General features: G+C 32.6%; 1 protein-coding gene across 7 annotated transcripts in view; it reads left to right on the forward strand.

Annotated features, from left to right (window-relative positions):
- LOC117175154 (F-box/LRR-repeat protein 7) overlaps positions 1-18,065 on the forward strand; it is a 505,186-nt gene that overhangs the window by 361,117 nt on the left and 126,004 nt on the right. For all 7 annotated transcript variants that reach the window (XM_033364744.1, XM_033364748.1, XM_033364741.1 and 4 more), the window contains one exon: positions 8,871-9,240. In XM_033364744.1, coding sequence (XP_033220635.1) covers positions 8,871-9,240 — 370 coding nt within the window. The remainder of the gene's footprint in view (positions 1-8,870; positions 9,241-18,065) is intronic.

An 18,065-nucleotide genomic window follows, 5' to 3' on the forward strand; every position in this document is an offset into this window, starting at 1 on the left:
TCTCGGGTTTAAAAGTCGATTATTTTACTAAGATTTGAACTACTTTGTAAAAAAATAGTTTTTTTTTAACAAGGTTTTATAATTATGGTTGAAAATTCAACTTTTTGTTTGAAAGTTTAACTCTTTGATTGAAAAGTCATATTTTTCGCTTAAAAAATTCAACTTTTTGTAGATAATTCGTCTTTTTTACTTTAAGATTAAATAATTTCGTTGAAAATTCATGTATTTTGTTTAAAATTTGTCATTTTTTGTCGATCATTAATTTTCTTGGTCGAAAATTTATCTTATTGTTTGACAATTTAATAACTTTGTTAAAAACTCATTTTTTCGGTTTTTGGTTGAAACTTTGTTCTGTACATTGTATTAGTTAAAACACCAATTATTCGATAGAAAATTAATTTATTTTGTTAAGAAGTAAACTTTTGGGTTGAAAATTGATATATTTTGTTAATTAGATTTTTTCCTAAATTAAAAAACTGCAAAATAAAAAAAATGCCTTAAAAACGTCCTGATTCTTTTTTTTTAATTTTCAAAATCTTTTCAAATACTCACTTAAAATTAACTTTTCAAAATAAAAAATCATTTTCGATTTTCTTAGGAATCACAAAAATTTTTGTTACTCTTTTTAAATATTTTACAATCCTCAAAAAGCTTAATTTTTTTAAATCTGCCAAAATCTACATCGTGTTTCAAATTATTTGAAATAATTTCAAGTTTTAAATTAATTTTGATTTTTTTTTTTAAATTAAAATTGTAGCGCTCAAAGTTAAAATTCAGCTCATTACAAATTTAACAATTCAAGGCTTTCTATTTTGAACCAGTCTGTTCAAATTTGTATAGTTTTTAACAGTTGTTTGTAATTGATTGTATCAAATGAACGGCCAAATATTGCTGATAATAACCAACATTTTCTTTTTTCAAATAAAAAATATTTAATTGAATAAGTTAAAAATAATTTTTTTTAGACTGAAATAATATTTGAAATCATAATTGAAAATAATTTTAAAAACTAATATCTATTAATTCTTTAATTTTGAACGGATTCAGAATCATCTTGTAAAATCAACTATTTTTCATTGTTTAATACCTTAAATTAAATTAAAATTTTTTTTTAATTCTTTAAAAAAAATCATAATCGAAAAAGAATAAATTAATTTTCTTTTAATTTAATTGGTGTTTTTACTATAGCAGCATCAACGAAGTATTTTAGTTAGAAGTCCTCAAGAATAGCTCCGATTTTGATAATTTAAAAAAAAAAATTTTTTTTATTTCATTTAAAATCAGAAACATTTTGCAGGAGGCAAACAAGTTTTTCTATTGCTTAAATAATTGTAATGATATTCAAGTGTAAACAATTTTTCTATGCGAAATTCAGCAAAAACTTTTAAAAAACAGATATATACTTTATTCATATTGCAGTCATAAATAGCTAAAAGTTAAATCAAAATACAGTGAACATGTTTCGAGTAATTACTTTTAATTTTTTTATGTAATAGTGCAGTGACATAAAATTAATAAACATAACACAATTAGAAATGTCTTTATTTATTTATTTAGTATCTAAACAATTAATGGTAAGAACTTTAATATTCTATATCAGACATTACTGAAAATATAATAAAATTTTAGAAAGACTCATTTATCAGTTTTTTTGAAATATTTTATTAAATGTAAATAATTTAGTGCTTTACTCACATTTACAAAAAAAAAGAAAATTTAATTGTCATTAATATTCTGCATATCAGAGATACGATTAATCGCAATGCAAAATAACAATACCACGCTTGTTTATTATGCGAGCTAAACGAATACATTACCTTTTTTATTACCACGCCACGTCGACATTTTACCTATTTTCACTATCTCTAACGACTTGCTAGGCAGTCTGATAAGTCCCTGAAAAATGAAACACAGAGACGTTTTTTTGGCCAAAGTCGGTTTTATTTTTCAACATACTCTCCTTTTAGGTCGATAAAGCGAGGCCAACGATTTTCTAACTTTTTGATACCGTCCGAAAAGTACTCAATCGAAAGGTCTCCAAAATACGCCTCATTTTTAGCTATGAGCTCCTCATTTGAGTAAAAACGCTTATCGGTGAGCCAGCTCTTCAGGTTATGGAACAAGTAATAGTCGCTGGGGGCCAGGTCTGGTGAATACGGTGGCTGAGGAACCAATTCGAAGCCGATTTCATGCAATTTTGCTTGTGCAACTAAGCACAAGCGGTTTTTTCTTCTTCAAATGCTGTCGTTTTTCGGCGATTTTGATTTTTAATCGGTCCAATAATGATGAATAGTATGCTCCGGTTATGGTTTTACCTTTTTCAAGATAGTCCACGAATATTATGCCATGTGCATCCCAAAATACGGAGGCATTTTGGCCCGGTGGAACCCACTGTTTTGCCTGTTGCGTTGACTCAGGAGTGTAGTAGTGGATCCAGGATTCATCCATGGTTATGAATCGGCGCAAAAACTTGGTTGGCTTACGCGAAAGTAATGCCAAATTCTTCTGGGAAGTTGTCACACGAATTCGTTTTTGGTCCACTGTGAGCAAACGCGGCACTTATTGCGCGCAGAGCTTCTTCATGCCCAAAACTGAATGCACGATATTGCCCACACGTTTCAATAATATGCCTACAGCATCAGCTGCCTCTCTCCATTTCACTTTGGGATCATTCAATATCATATCATGGATTTTTTCGACATTTTCTGGTGTAGTGACCTCTTTTGGGCGCCCAGATCGTTCAGCATCAACTGTGCTCGTACGGCCACAACGAAACTGGGTAAATCACTTATGAATCGTTCCAATCGACGGTCCAGAGTCCGGGTAATACTGATCCAGCTTGGCCTTGGTCTCGGATATCGTTTTCTTGCGAAGATAGTAGTGTTTGATCAAAACTCGAAACTCCGATTTTTCCATATTGAAAAAAACCCGGAGGTCAGTCGCTTCTCATTGCTGTAACTTGTAAATGCGTAAACATAAATGGCTGAAGTTTTGACAGGCGTCATTTGAAGGATCAAGCTCGACGAAAATGGTTCACATCAGTGAATACTAATGCCATCTCTTAGAATTTTCAGGTACTTATCAGGCTGCCTAGTATTACCTTCTTTTTCCTAAATATCCACAAACAACTCTGACACTATCGATTTACAAAATTACTTTCCCATGGTCTCTTTTCATGATAATATCTCGAAAAGATCAAAATTAGTATTTATAATTAATTATTTTAGATCTTTAGTAATAACTATAACCCTTCCAAAAGAATATTATAGGGGATTCAAAAGTATTCAAAATGGGCCGTCCAAGAACACATGGAAAATATAAATGTGAATAACAATTTTTTGAAATTAAAAAAAAATCAACATAAATTTTTACAAAACTTTCTTATTCTACAATCAGAATAATTTGGTAGTAAATAATTTAATTTTTAACCGAAAACATGAATTTGAACCGAGAGGATTAATTTTGGGGGGAAAAAGGCGAATTTAAAAAAATGAATTTTTTAACAGTCTATTGGATGTTCAACTATAAAAGATAAATTTTCGGCTAAATAGTTGCATTTTCTTTTTAGAAAAATAAATTTGACCAAAAAATGAAATACTATAATTTTCAAGCAAAAAAATTAATTTTTTACAAAAAACCAAATGTTTAAAAAAATAGTTAAAGTTTTAATAAATTAGATGAATTTTTAACTAAAGTGATGAATCTTCACCTAATATAGTTTAATTTTTATTTAAAAAATAAACAATCAAACAAAAGTCAAGGACTTTAAAAAAATTAAAATTGTCAATCAAAGATATGAATTTTCAACTAAAGCCACGCATCAAACAATACATTTTTAATAAATTACTTTAATTTTTAAGCTAATAGTTGAATTTTCGACCAAAATGATTAATTTTGTACTTTAAAAGATGAATTTTTATCAAAATATAACGCAATAGTGTGTCAAACACGTACATATTTCCTGACCCACACAGCACATTTTTACGATATAAATATATAATTATGGATATACAATTTATTTTAACACCTTTTTTTATTCTGAAATTACTATATAAAGAGATATTCAGAAAAAATGGGGACAAAACTTAATTTTAAAAATAAATATAATAGATAGTATTAAAACAATATAAATAACTTTTTGCCCCTCCAAAAAGTTTCTGATTTTAAATAATATAAGAAAGCAAAATTTAAAAAAAAATTTAAATCGGAACTGTTGTAGAGGACTTCCAAATTTTGCCTGTTTTATGTATTCATTGATTATACTACTAATACAATATACAGGATAAAGTTTTAACCAAAAATGGAATAGTTCAATTTCCAGATAAAAACTGTGATAAAAAATTGAATTGAACAAGAAAAAAAAACGAATTTTCAACAAAATTGTTAAATTTTCAAGAATTGAATAAATAAAGTTAATTATTATTAAAAAAGTTCTATAAAAATAATAATTTTCCAACTTAATTAATATATACGATTAATTTTCAATCAATTCTATAATAGTTACATATTCAGATAAAGATAAATCATTTTTAACAGAAAAAATTAATTTTCAACAAATAAGATGAATTTTCGACCAAAAAGATTCAATTTCTACCAAACAAGGTCAATTTCCAACAACATACATGGCCTTCCCACGAAATTATTTAATTTCAAAGTCGAAAAGAGTATTATGTACAAAAAATCTGAATTTTTAATCCAATTTAAAGGCAAATAGTTCAATTTTCAACTATAATTATGAATCCTTAATAAGAAAAATGGAATTTTTTTACTAAGTAGTTCAACTTTAAGTGAATAATCGAATTTTCCACCAAAGCTCATGATTTTATTTTTTAACAATATAGTTGCATTTACAACAAAGCGATTTTGCAACCAAAAAATATTTACTGTTGATAATTCAAACGAAAAATTTAATTTTTAACCAAGAAGTATAAATTTTCCATAAAACAATTAAATTTCTACAAAGAAAGACGAATTTTTAACAAAATACATAATTTTCCAACCAAAAATGGTATAGATTAATTTATAGTTTCTAAAATATATTTTCAGCGAAAGAGATGAAGTTTTAAATAAACAAAAAATTTTAACAGAGTAGTCCAGTGCCTTATGGACAGAATAATATGATCAGAATTAATTTTCAAGACTATTTAAAATATTTGGCAATCGTGTTAGATAAAATTAAAAATGCAGCTTTAACCATAGGTTTGGATAAATGTGAATTTGGATGTTCCAAAATAAAATATTTAGGCTTTAAAGTAAACGAAAAAGGTTTACAGGTAGATGAAGAAAAAATCGAACATTTTTTACATTTTCAAAGGCCTAAAACAATTAAACAAGTTCAAAGATTGATAAGAATGGCTAAACGGCGAAAATTATGTAATAGCTTTTTCAAGTTGAGGTCAGAATGGAGCAGGACGTAAATATTCTGCTTCAGAAAAAGAATGTTGAGCAGTAGTTTGAGCGATTAGAAAATTTAGACCGTACTAAGAAGGTTATTCTTTTAAGGTTATCGCAGTATTGCCTTGAAATGGTTGCACAATTTAAAAAATACAACATGTAGATTAGAAATATAGATTTTAAAATAAATAAAAATAGATAAAGATAGATAAAGATAGATAAAAATAGATTTTAAAGAAATCGAGGATAATTGGCATACAAGTAAAATGATACATGTTAAAAATAAGCCAGAAGAAAATCAAAATTGGAGAATACGCGATAATCAATTGTATTTTTATAGACTTAACCCTTTAAAATCAAGATTGAATTTAGATAGCAACCCGTGTAAATTAGCAATACCAAAAAACTAAGAAAACGAGTTTTAATTGAAAATTATGATAATAAAATGCAGGCCATTTAGGTATGGAAAAAACGTCTTAAAATATTTCCGAAAATTATTTTTGGCTTGGAATATATTCTGAAACTCTTAAATATGTAAAAGAATGCGATATTTGGCAAAGAATAAAACCAAAAGTAAAAAAATCATATAGGTTTGATGGTAAAGCGAATAATCGAAGAACCATGGATAGTGGTAGCATTTAATATGATGGGTCCACTGCCAATGAACAAAATAGAAAAATCAATAGATTTTAGTTCTTGTGGATATGCTTACAAAATAGGTAGAACTAAACCCAGTAAAAAATAAATTATCGTCAACAATTAAAAAAGAATTTCATAAACGTGGAATTTCGAGATGGGGAACGCCTAGAATATTATTCAGAGACAACGGAAAAGAATACGTGAACAAATAGATATCTCATTTGAAATGTATTTTGCGCATTCGATGGTGGGGAGCGATGCAAACGCATTATCAAACAAATATCAAGTTCTCAATAATTAAAATTTATTCAAATTCAACGGCAGCCTAAAAATGCTTGTATTTAAAGATAACTCAAAACTCCATGCACTGGTTAATAATAGTTGAAGAACTACACCAAATCGATCAAATTTCACTTAGGCGATTTTTTCTATGATGCGTGACATTATCAACAGATTGTAATATCTCTAAAACTTTCACATATACAACAATATTTAAACTCTGATCGCATTTAACATAAAACTAAAATCCCGCTCTAATTTAAATTGCCTAACTTCTTCAATCACACTTTCGCACAATTCTATCAACAATAATTAATAAAGCATATTGTCCAGAAGACATTCAGTTTTAATCAAATACTAAGGTTTTAGAACTTTTCTCGGCACGAGATACCTGTAGAATTCTCGTTGTTGTCTCAAATCCTTCTTCCAAATCCTTTTCTGCAGTGGTTTTTTCTTTCATTCATGGATCCAGGATGTAAATTTAGTAATAACTATATTCACGGGCGTCCACATGGATATCCTTTTTTGTGGCCGTCGAAAACTCCTAAACACCATTCACAGGAAAATCCAGCTGAAAGGTGTAATAGGTCAATTAAAACGACAATTAAATCATATTTAGAACAGGACCATAAGACAAGGGCAGGACCATAAGGATAGGACCATAAGACAGCTTTTTTTAATTTTGGTAGAGAGCTCCAACCTATACAAGCGTTGAATAAAGATTTAGAGTAGAAAGAGGCGATACAATCTTAAAAAATAAAATAAAATAAATGAACCTCATCCCGAACAGAGGGGGGGGGGGTGTAAAGAAGTTACAAGCACCCCGTTACCATACGGCCCTGCAGTCTCAAGGGAGGAAATGTGGAACAATACCCACAGTTCTTATTACCGCAATCTTGCCTTGAAGTCAATTAGTCTTGTGCTCCATTCAAGCGAACGCGGTCGGTGCCCAATACACCTCCGAACTGGATCCCAACCCCTTTAGACAACGACGCCATTCACCAGTTCCAATCTCACCAGAAAACCGCCAAAAACCAATCTCATTCGAACGAAGTCCGACAAAACCTGCTCTCAAGGATAACCGGTGAGATTAAATATCGATCGTGGACCAGCAGGTCCTTCTCACCAGTTGTAAGTTTGTTAAATAAACCTGTTTATTGTTAAATTGGCTTCCCGTTCACTGACTTCACCCGTTCTCACTTCCAACTCCCATTCCCATCCTTAATTTGCGGCTCCCGCCACAAAATGTTTTAAAAAGTTGCATACAATTCGAAAGATTTAGACTTAGCCTTACAGAACTTCAGAATTACACCGGTTTTTGAAAATGTACCACCCACGACAGCTTGTAATAAAAAAAAATTGAGAACGACAGTGACAAGCATTAAAATATTTTTAGTGCGCAAATTGTTGCAAAAAAGGTAAAATATCAAATAAAAAAAGTTAAACAAATCAAAAAAAGTAAAGCGATACCAAAATGACATGAACACTTCAACCTCTATGGAAACCAGGAGTTATCATAGAGAAAATAAGAAATAGATTGTAAAACGTTTAACTTAAAAATGGATCGAATCTCATCAGAAACCGTAGATCCTTCGAACCGCTTACTGAGAGAATGAAAGATGTTATAGAGAATAAGAAAGTCATACATAAAAGAAACGAAATCGGCCAAGGTATTAAATATTATACAGAAATAAAGGGGTAATTTCTATTGCTTCAATAGTTATAAGAATCGTATTTGGTGTTTCTTTCAGTTTTGCGAAACTATCATTTGTGTCAGAGTCGCTCTTTCGCAATAAGATGCTCACATCATATAGGGTCATAAATCTAATAATGGAGTTGTATGCAAAATAATAATTAGAAAGCGAGGGAACTTCTGTTTTAACTTTCCATGCACGATAAGCTATCTTTATGTATTTTTTACGAAAGAAAAAACTTTATTGTTTGGATACATATTGATTTATATATGTTTAAGTTTTACGTACATTAATAATTTAACAATTGAAAATTGTACAATTTTCTCAATAATTATTGAACTCAACTTTTTATCGAAATTTAGATTCTTATTTCGCTGGAGTCCTCTAAAACAATCGCATATAACAATGTTATTAAAAAAAGAAAAAAAGTTAGGTGTATCTTTCTTATAAACCCTGCAATACTCAGTACAACTTTAGCGTTTTCGGCTTGATTTAATTTATATTGAAGTTTATGAAAATAATTAAACATTTTAAATAAATTTTGTACTATTAAGTGCAAGATTATTGAATCATTAAAGAATGAGGTACCGTTTTATTTGTAAACTTTCATACACAGCTGTGGTTTGACAAAAAAAAATTTCTTCAATATCTCTTTTCGAATTGAATTTGAGTTATGAAGGTTTCTCAACGTGTTGAGCAGTACTACTCATATCAATGCCTCTCTACCACTTTATTAATTCAATTCTTAACCCGTGACGAAACAATTCGAAGTAAAATCTGACTATAATAAACAAAAGCAATTATGATGTAAAGACGAAAAATTAATCTCAGATATCATTTAACTGAGATAAACGTATTTTACAGATCTTCGCAGTGAGCATGTAATTCAAGTAGAATGGGAGAAAACATCAATTCAAGAACTGGACATAACAGCCACAGATTTATCGACGGACTGCCTTATCGACATGTTAACAAGAATACCCGGTTTGCGGTTTTTGAGCGCTGGACAACTAAATGGGTTTAATGACAGCGTGCTGAAGGCTTGGGCAGAAATTGGCAATCCGAGAAATTTGATAGCTCTTGACCTGGACAGTTCAGATAATTTGAGTGATGATGCGCTGCATAAATTCTTATCACGACATGGTCATCAACTCTGGGGCATTACCTTGTCTGGCATGCCTCACATAACGGATCAACTTTGGCAGAGCATTTTACCAATTTTAACAAATGCAAAGTAAGTAGCAATGAACCAGGTATCGACTTGTATGACAAATGTAAATTATGTGTAATTTCGAATTAAAACGATCTCTCATAAAAAACAGTCTGACCGAATTCAAATAAATACCGCTTTTTTTAGTAAAACTTATTAACTTTTATTCGGACTGAACTTGACCTCTAAAAACAAATTTAATGCTGACTAAATTTATCTGAATTTTTCCGTTATTAGGAAAAATGTTTTGGTTCTAATCCAAATGAATTTGACCAAGAGCTTTATTGGAATCAAGTCAATTTGCATCCGACTTTTACTATACAATTTTAATGTGCTCAAACCCGAATGCATGTGACATCTAAATAAATATGCATTTCTATTCATTCATTCCTCTGTGTATCTCTATAGATTTTCAAATTGATGAGTTCAGATGACAAGGTTTCATCTCGAGCCTGGGTGGATGAGAAATTCATTGACATCGGACACTGTAAATTGTATGGATACTTCAGCACACTGACACGTTCGTACAATTTGCATGGCACTTTGCTGGCTTACAGATTTTTACCTGAAGCTAGAATCCTTCCGGCATAAAAGCTCTGATATAATAATTTTAATCTCATTTAAATATGACACCAATATTTTTGAAAAGACTCTTCGAGTTAACTTTTTGGTGCCAGCTGCGTAGATTCGCTACCAAAAAATTAGAACGATGAATTCAACTACGAACAGAACAGATAATGCCGCAATATCGGCTGTATTCTGAACATCTGAAATCGACGTGGGTTTATATCCCAGAAATCTTCTGCATGCACAAAACCATCAAGAGGGGTTGTTTTCTTTGTATGCAAATTTGTAAATTAATCTGAGAGGATTTTCAAAAAGTAACATCATTATACTCAAAGATCGTGAATAAATTACAATATTCCCTAAGTAGGGTAGATTTTCTGTTCTCTTTTGTTCTATCCTGAGTCAAACGCAACTAAACTTATCGGATATTTCGATCTCTGGTGTTTTCTTTCTGTTTTTATTTATAGTTGTATGTTGCTCATTTGATGAGAATTTTCCTTTCTTATTATGATTAATTAGCATATGTATTTCCCCCCTTATAGAAGATGCACTATTAATTTTTTTGTTAATCATTCGAAATCAGTAATGTATTGGGACAATTGATTATACAGATTTAACGTTATATAAAATCATCATCATAATATGAAATTTCTACGTTTGGTCCTAATTTTAGTGACTAATTACAATCTAAGGGCGCAGTCCCATACATACATATCAGCAGAGCAGCAGATTTGCGGAGTAGGTTATTCGACCAATCAGATGATTGCAGGAAGTTTGCTGAAAAGTTTTCCGAAACTGATAAGTTCGACCCGCGCAGGGACTTAAGAATAGGTTAGCGCCGGAGCTTGTAATGTGTTCGAATACTTGAAAAGTGTTTGACAAGTGAAAAAGAAAATTGGTGTTTAAAATATTTTTTAAATTTGTAATAAAGACGGGAATTATTCTGAGGTAAGTATTGATATCATAAAATAAAATATTACTATGTTTTTACAGATAATTTGTGCAAAAAAAAGTAAATATTGGATTCGGGATGACTAGTCAAGTTTAAGAAAAATATTTTAGCACTAAGCCCGTTTTCTTATAACCCTTCTTTTAATAAATAGAACAAGGAATGTTTTGATACTCTGCTAATATGTAATCTGTATATATCGAAACTGGTTTATCCCATGGTGCATATAAGTGAAGTGCGGAGTAGAAATTATCCAATAAGGACGCCTTTCCTTGTATAGAGTGTTTTTTTTTTTTTTGCTTTTTCTTAAAATGGTGCGTTATTGACAGATTCCTAATTGTCCAAATGCACGTAATACTGAAAATTCTGTGAATGTCAGGAGTTCAGGTGATTTATAGAATTTGAAGAATTTAAGAAAGTCAGGCAAATCAATTTTAATTGTTTTATTACTTGAATTCTGTAACTCTTTAAATTAATTCAATTTGAAAAGTTTATAGAATTCTATTAATGATCTGAATCCTCCGAATTCCTTGAAAATTCTGAATTTCGTATTCAAAGAATTTTAGAAATTCAGAATATTGAAAGGAATTCAGGATATTTAGGATACAATGGTGAAAAATTACGGGAAATTTCAGGGAAGTCAACGAATCCAAGGAATTTTAAGAATTCAAGGAATCCAGAATATTCATGGAATTTGATGATTTCAGATAATTAAAAAATTTTTAAGCATTTCGCAGCATTAGAAAATTCACGGAATTCAAATAATTTCGGTAATTATATAGGATGAAGGGAATTTAAGAACCTCATCTCGGAATTTACACCCACGTAAAAAGATTTCCCGGAAAATAATCCACGGAAATTCTAGTTGGAAATTCCATTGAGTTTCCATGGAAATTCTACTAGGCTTTCGTTATCAGTACATCTACCCCTGATCGATTTTAGAAGTCTCAACCTTGGTCCCAAAACAATTCGTTTGCATCAGGTGTAAAAAATACATATTCCTCGAGGAATTTGAGTTTCAAATTAGGTATAACCACACATAACCCACTTTTATCAGGGCCCGTCATTATACAAAAATTTTGCACATTTTGAAAAATATTGTAACCACCAATTTCCTTTTTCACTTGTCAAACACTTTTCAAATTTTCGAAAACTTTACGAGTGTGCGGGTCGAACTTATCACTTTCGGAACACTTTTCAGCAAATTCCCTGCAATCATCTATTTTCATTCGCCTTAAAAATAAAAATCAACACTATCTATTTAAGTTAACTCTTCAGGTAACAGAAATTTATTAACGTTTTTTTTAGACTAGGTGAAGCTATTAATTAGAAAATTTTAAAATACATTTTTTCTTTCTTGTTCCAGAAAAAAAAGTTATTTAAAAAATCTAACTGCCACTTATAAGCACATTATTTATATTTATTTATGCAATTTTAAACAATCTAGGCCATCGGATATTCTAGTCGAGACTCCTATGTAGCATTATTCATTATAACCAAAAATATGTTTAAAACCCTCTATTTTTGTATAGTTAATCAATAATATCAAGGTATATTTTTCAGCGTAATCTTAAAAATATGAAGTCTAATACAAACTACTTCACTGGATATTCAAACAATTAAAAAGACCCATTGGCTACAGTGACTAACCAATTTTGAAAATGTTTTAACTTTTGAAATTTCAATCCAAAATGGCTGGTTAACGAACAATAACCATTTACCTCCGGATCAGAGATATCAAAGGTCCACGATTCGATCCCTGAGCCAGTACCTCTGGAAATTTTTCTATGTACCTTTACAGAGATTCTGGTGATTCGGAACCCACCTTAAGCTGTAGGTCCCATCATCGTTTACTTGACTGCAACCCAGTCCATCAATGATGGGGTAAAAACCAGACTTTGTCCAATATGTCGGAACATGCTGCTCTCATCAGATCACTTGATTGCATTATGGAAATGCGTCCGTGACTGATGATATATACCGGGACAGCCCCGTGTTAAATAATCAAAAATAAAATCTAACTCTAACCAAAAATGCCTTCGGCATGTTGGGCAGTAACCATCTTAAGCCTGAAACAAAAATTAATTGTTTAAAACAATTAATTTGTGTATAATATAATAATACACACACACTTGAGTTTTCCTCTCATGACTTGGACGGCTATGTTGGCGGTAGCATTTCTACTGACAGGGTTTCCCATGAAAATAGGATAATAACGAAGAAAAAAGAAGCTAAGAAGAACACCAAACCCTAAATAATAATTGAGATTATATTAAAGATATTGAAATGCTTGTCGCTTCCCGAGGATCGTCGGGGCACCGCTGGAGCTGCAGCTGGAACATCAACTGTGCCTGCTGAGGATGCTTTGGCTAGCGTCAGCTATTTGCAGCCAACAACCTCAACAGAAATACCATGGGAGACCATCAATTGGGATACCACAATGCAAATTATCCTAACATACAGAAAGTAAAGTAATACATAAAGTAAAGTATACAGAAAGTAAAGTAAAGTAAGGTACAAATTGGGTCGATAGAGCTTTTTATCCTAGACGTCAGCAGTGCGCACGTGCCATAATTTAAAATAATTTCCCTGTTTTTTGAACTCTTTTGTGTCGAAATGTATGGAAAATATTGTTGATAAAAACAACAACAGAAAATAAATGTATAAATAACAAAGACTTTAAATGCAGAATATTTCAAAGTATATTAAGAAAAAAAACTGTGAAAAAACTCCAAAAAGTGCGGCGACCAAGGACATTATTCACATCTGTTGGCACCTGTCATGTAATAAAAAATGTAAAGAAATTCGGCGAAACTCACGGCAGATGATGTTCCAGGTGCAAAGATAGTACACGAATCAGTGGAAGAGCACGGTATTGAGCAGCTGAAACGATGGCTTAAATGTAGAAAACGACCATTGAAAGGAAAAAAACGCGATTTAGTGGAAAAGTTAGTTGAGGTCTTGCATGACATAAATAAAATAGTTTTGAATGCGCAAGTGAAAGTATTAAATAGATTTTATTTTTATTAAAATATTTAGGAGGTTCGAAACTCTGATAGCAATGCTTAATTTAATATGTAAGTTAATGTTAGCAATGAAAGAAAATATTAATACCTGCCAAACACAACCTCAACTAACCTTTCTACTAAAACAATTTTTTTTCCTTTTAAAGATCGTTTCCTATATTTCAGCCATCATTTAAGCTGTTTAACACTGTGCTCTTCTACCGATTTGTGCACTAACTTTGCTCCTGGAACATCATCTTTCGTGATTTTTGCCGGATTTTTAAATATTTTTTGAACATGACAGATGTCAATAGAATGTAAATAATGGGCTTGCTCGCCACAGTTTTTGCACTTTTTTCGAAGCTTTTTTCTGAATATACTTAAAATTTTGTTGCCTTTAATCTCTCATTTATTTAAACTTTTTTTCTCTGTTGTTATTTTTATTCACAATGTTTTCCATACATTTCGACACGGAATTGTTCGAAAAATACGGAAATTACGTAAAATTCTGGCACGTGTGCACTGTCGACGTCTAGGATAAAAAGGTCTATTAATTCAATATAAAAAATGAAATGCAACCACAAAGCTGATAAACCATGTTACTAAAATCATCCACCCTCAGCACATCGAGACATTAACATCAGCAATACTGGATGAGATGATGGACTCCTAACGGCAGAGCCTTGATGTTAATACTGCCAAACTGCGTCGATACAAGGAAAGCAGTGGACGAAGGCAACAAAATCGGAACTTTCCGACAGATGAAAGAAGGTTCTATCGTGATCTGAGTGTAAAGCAAAATTACCAGCAAGACTCCAAAGTCCCTCAATTAAAAGATATAACAAACAACTGTTTGGGTGTTTGGGGAAAAATGAACAGATGCAATTTGGACACTGCATGGTTCAAACTGGAGCACGCAACGCTCGAAATCGTTCTGAATTTTGATCGATAGCTTGTCTCAATTGACGCTGTTGCCATGACTCAAGCTCGTAAGCATCAAAGGAACTTGCATATATATGTACAAAATCTGTCCACGCATTATAGACTTTCTAAGCCATGCCATGAGACTCTGGGGTACAAGAATCAAGTATTTTGATCATGGACCATCAAGTTTAACTATATAAATACGCATTACGACGGGTATATTTCAGGAAGACTCCTTTAGTGCACTACGGTTCTATTTAGCTTCAAACTACTTGAGCAAAACACTAAACAGCATGACTCATGGATTCAGAATTCATGATAATGAGAATGGTCATTAAGTGACCCATCTCCCGTACATGGATAACACGAAGAAGTTTGCCAATGATATCCACATGGAATTCAGGCTAGATAAATGCAGAACACTGCATTTAATCAGATGAGAATTAGGGACCTCAGAGTTAGAAAATGAGTTCGAAAAAGACATCGAGGCAATGGATGCAGGCGAATCATATAAATATCTGGGCATTCTTGAATCTAAGGGTATTAAGCATACGATAGTTAAGACCAGCCTAACAAGTGCCTTCATTACGAGACTCAGATTGATTATGAAGAGTTTTTTCAACTCGGCAAACAAAATCAGGGCAACCAACACACATGCTATCCCTGTTCTCACATACTCCTTCGGGCTCATCAAGTGGTCCAACACTGATCTTGAAAAGTTAAACAGAATCATATGCGTAGAAATGACATAGCACAGAATTCACCACAAGAATTCAGCGATCTAAAGGGTAGTTCTAACATGACATATAGGGATTATGGCCGTTGTAGATGTGAAAGAACTGTGTGAGTCACAAGTTACACAGTTAAAGAACTATTTTAACAGCAAACAGAAATGTTGCGCTTTACAGAAATATTTGCTAAGTGCATCTGGACTGCACGCCCTTGAGTTTGTCCTCAGATGGGGTTTTGAACAGAAGAACAGAAACCATAGACGAATTAGAAATACAATGGAGGGAGGAAGCTATTCACAGCGAGCGTCCCACAACGTTAGATCAACATGAAATGGATAGTGAGGCATCCAATATTTGGCCAAGAAAGGGTGTTCTCTATCTAGAGATGAAAGAATTCGTCATTGCGATACACGAAAAGGCTGCCAGCACCAGGAACGATCGCAAACACGTGTTACATTAGGACGTGGTTGACCGGTGCGGATTATGTAGAGGTGCCACCAAATCCATCGAGCACATTATTGATGACTTTCGCGTAATGGCTAAGAGAAAATATACGAACAGACATAATAATGTAGCGGGCATTATACATCAACAAATTGCCCTAAACCTAGGACTCTTAAAAGAATGGATGCCTTTATATGGATACATTCTTGTGCCAGTTTGAGAAACCGAAGATTACATCTTATATTGGGATGTTACTATCCAAACGGATCATTACATCTCGGCCAATCGACGTGACATCGTGATGCAAGAAAAAAAAGTGGAAGAGTCTACATCATCGACATTGATTGTCCACTTAACCAAAATTTGGAGTCAACCTATACAACTAAGATCCACAAGTATAGCGTGTTAAGACATGAAGTAAAAACCATATGGAGGATTGTGAATCATGCACCTACACAACCCATTGTGATTTCAGCTACAGGCAATGTGCGCGCAAGGTGTACTAAACATCTTGAACATTTATGAGTCAGTAGGGTATTGGCAGCAGCTCAGAAGGCAGCTTAATTAAATACCTGTCGCATTGCAAGAAACTATCTTGACCATTAGGAATCAAGCGACTAAATACCTGTAGAGTGGTAGATGGTTGCTCTAAGAAATGATCCAGACCTGACTGTTATCACCTCCAACGCTAGCGGTCGCTCGTAATTGTATACCTAGAACATAATCGTCGGAGGTTTCAAACATCGTATTGGATTGACTTAGAACATCCTAATCTCAACAGTCACTTGATTCCGTCCATCGCTATGATGTATAACCAGGTGTAATAAAGTAAAAGTTTTGAATAATAACACATATACGCACACCCACACCCAGCGAAATTGCAGTAAAATTTCAGCCATAACCACATCTCATGAGCATGAGATAAGTGGTTACAGTCTACAACGGAATCAATATGATGATCCGGCAAGAGTTTCGTGTACACTGAGGATACAGAGAGACCCAAGGACGACCGCTTTCTGCATTTCCTCGCAAGTGTTTTAGCATATTTTTGATCCGCAGGGATGCTTTTCAGGCTATGAACCTGTGAAAGCTTGGCACCTCCAAGAGCGCCGATGATAAGGACAATTAGTTGAACAGAATATTCCGGGTACAATCGTCACAACTCCTTTATAAGGTCTCTATGCCTCTCTTTCTTTTCATTCTCCTTGGCTATGATGTTTTTGTCAGATGTTGCCGAAAATACGATAACGACCACGACGTTGAAGTTTGCCACGGATATGGATTTCAAAGTTGTATAATTAATTTTCAAAAAACTAAGAGAAATATCGAAAAAATAATAACACCTCTGGATTCATATCAAGCTTGGTTTAATGAAACGATTTGTTAACGTTTTAAACAAGGAATGGCAATGCTTCAAATATTTGGGCCAAGTTTTTAGTCAAAAAAGTGATGCTAAACTAAATGAAGGTATCTTCGATGGCCCTGAAATCCACAGTTTATTTAGATATGCAAAATTTGTCGAAACTATGAATGATACCAAGAAAGCGGCATGGTTCAGTTTCAAAAACGTGTCGAGAAAATCTTTAGGTACTATAAAAGATGCGGATTACGAAAATTTGGTAGCAGCAATGGTTCGAGATTTTCAAAAATTACGCTGCCTAGTGAGCTTGAAACCCCATTTCCTTGATTCACATATCGATCGATTCCAAGAAAATAAATGATTCCCGTGAAGAACGAGGAGAAAGGTTTCACCAAGACCTAAAAGAACTCGAACGTCGATTCCAAGGACGATGTGATATAAATATGTTGTCAGACTACTGCTGGATGATAAAAAGAGAAAAGAAAACATCGGGACAAAAACGTCGCAGAAATCCTTTACAACGATCATTCGAAGAGAAGCGTGTGCGTAAAAGGAAAACCAATTTGAAACCCTACATTTTAACAATTTTTTATTATACGAGGGTGGATCAAATATAAACCGGAATTTTACAAATACTTTTCTTAGCCAATCGCAAGCACTCTCACAGTGTAGGTTCTTGTAATGTAGTGTATTAGGAGAGGGTCAAACGCTTGGTAAGCTGTTTGACTCAGTCAATTCGTCAGTACAGCTATGAGTGAGCAACAGGATCCAGCGTCCGTTGCACAACGGGTTATAATAAAGTTTTTAACTAAAGAAGGCGTTAAACCGTGCGAAATTTTGACTCGATTGAAGGATCAGTATGGGGATGA

This window comes from Belonocnema kinseyi, chromosome 6 (genome assembly GCF_010883055.1).
Source record: "Belonocnema kinseyi isolate 2016_QV_RU_SX_M_011 chromosome 6, B_treatae_v1, whole genome shotgun sequence".
Classification (NCBI taxonomy): Eukaryota; Metazoa; Arthropoda; class Insecta; order Hymenoptera; family Cynipidae; genus Belonocnema; species Belonocnema kinseyi.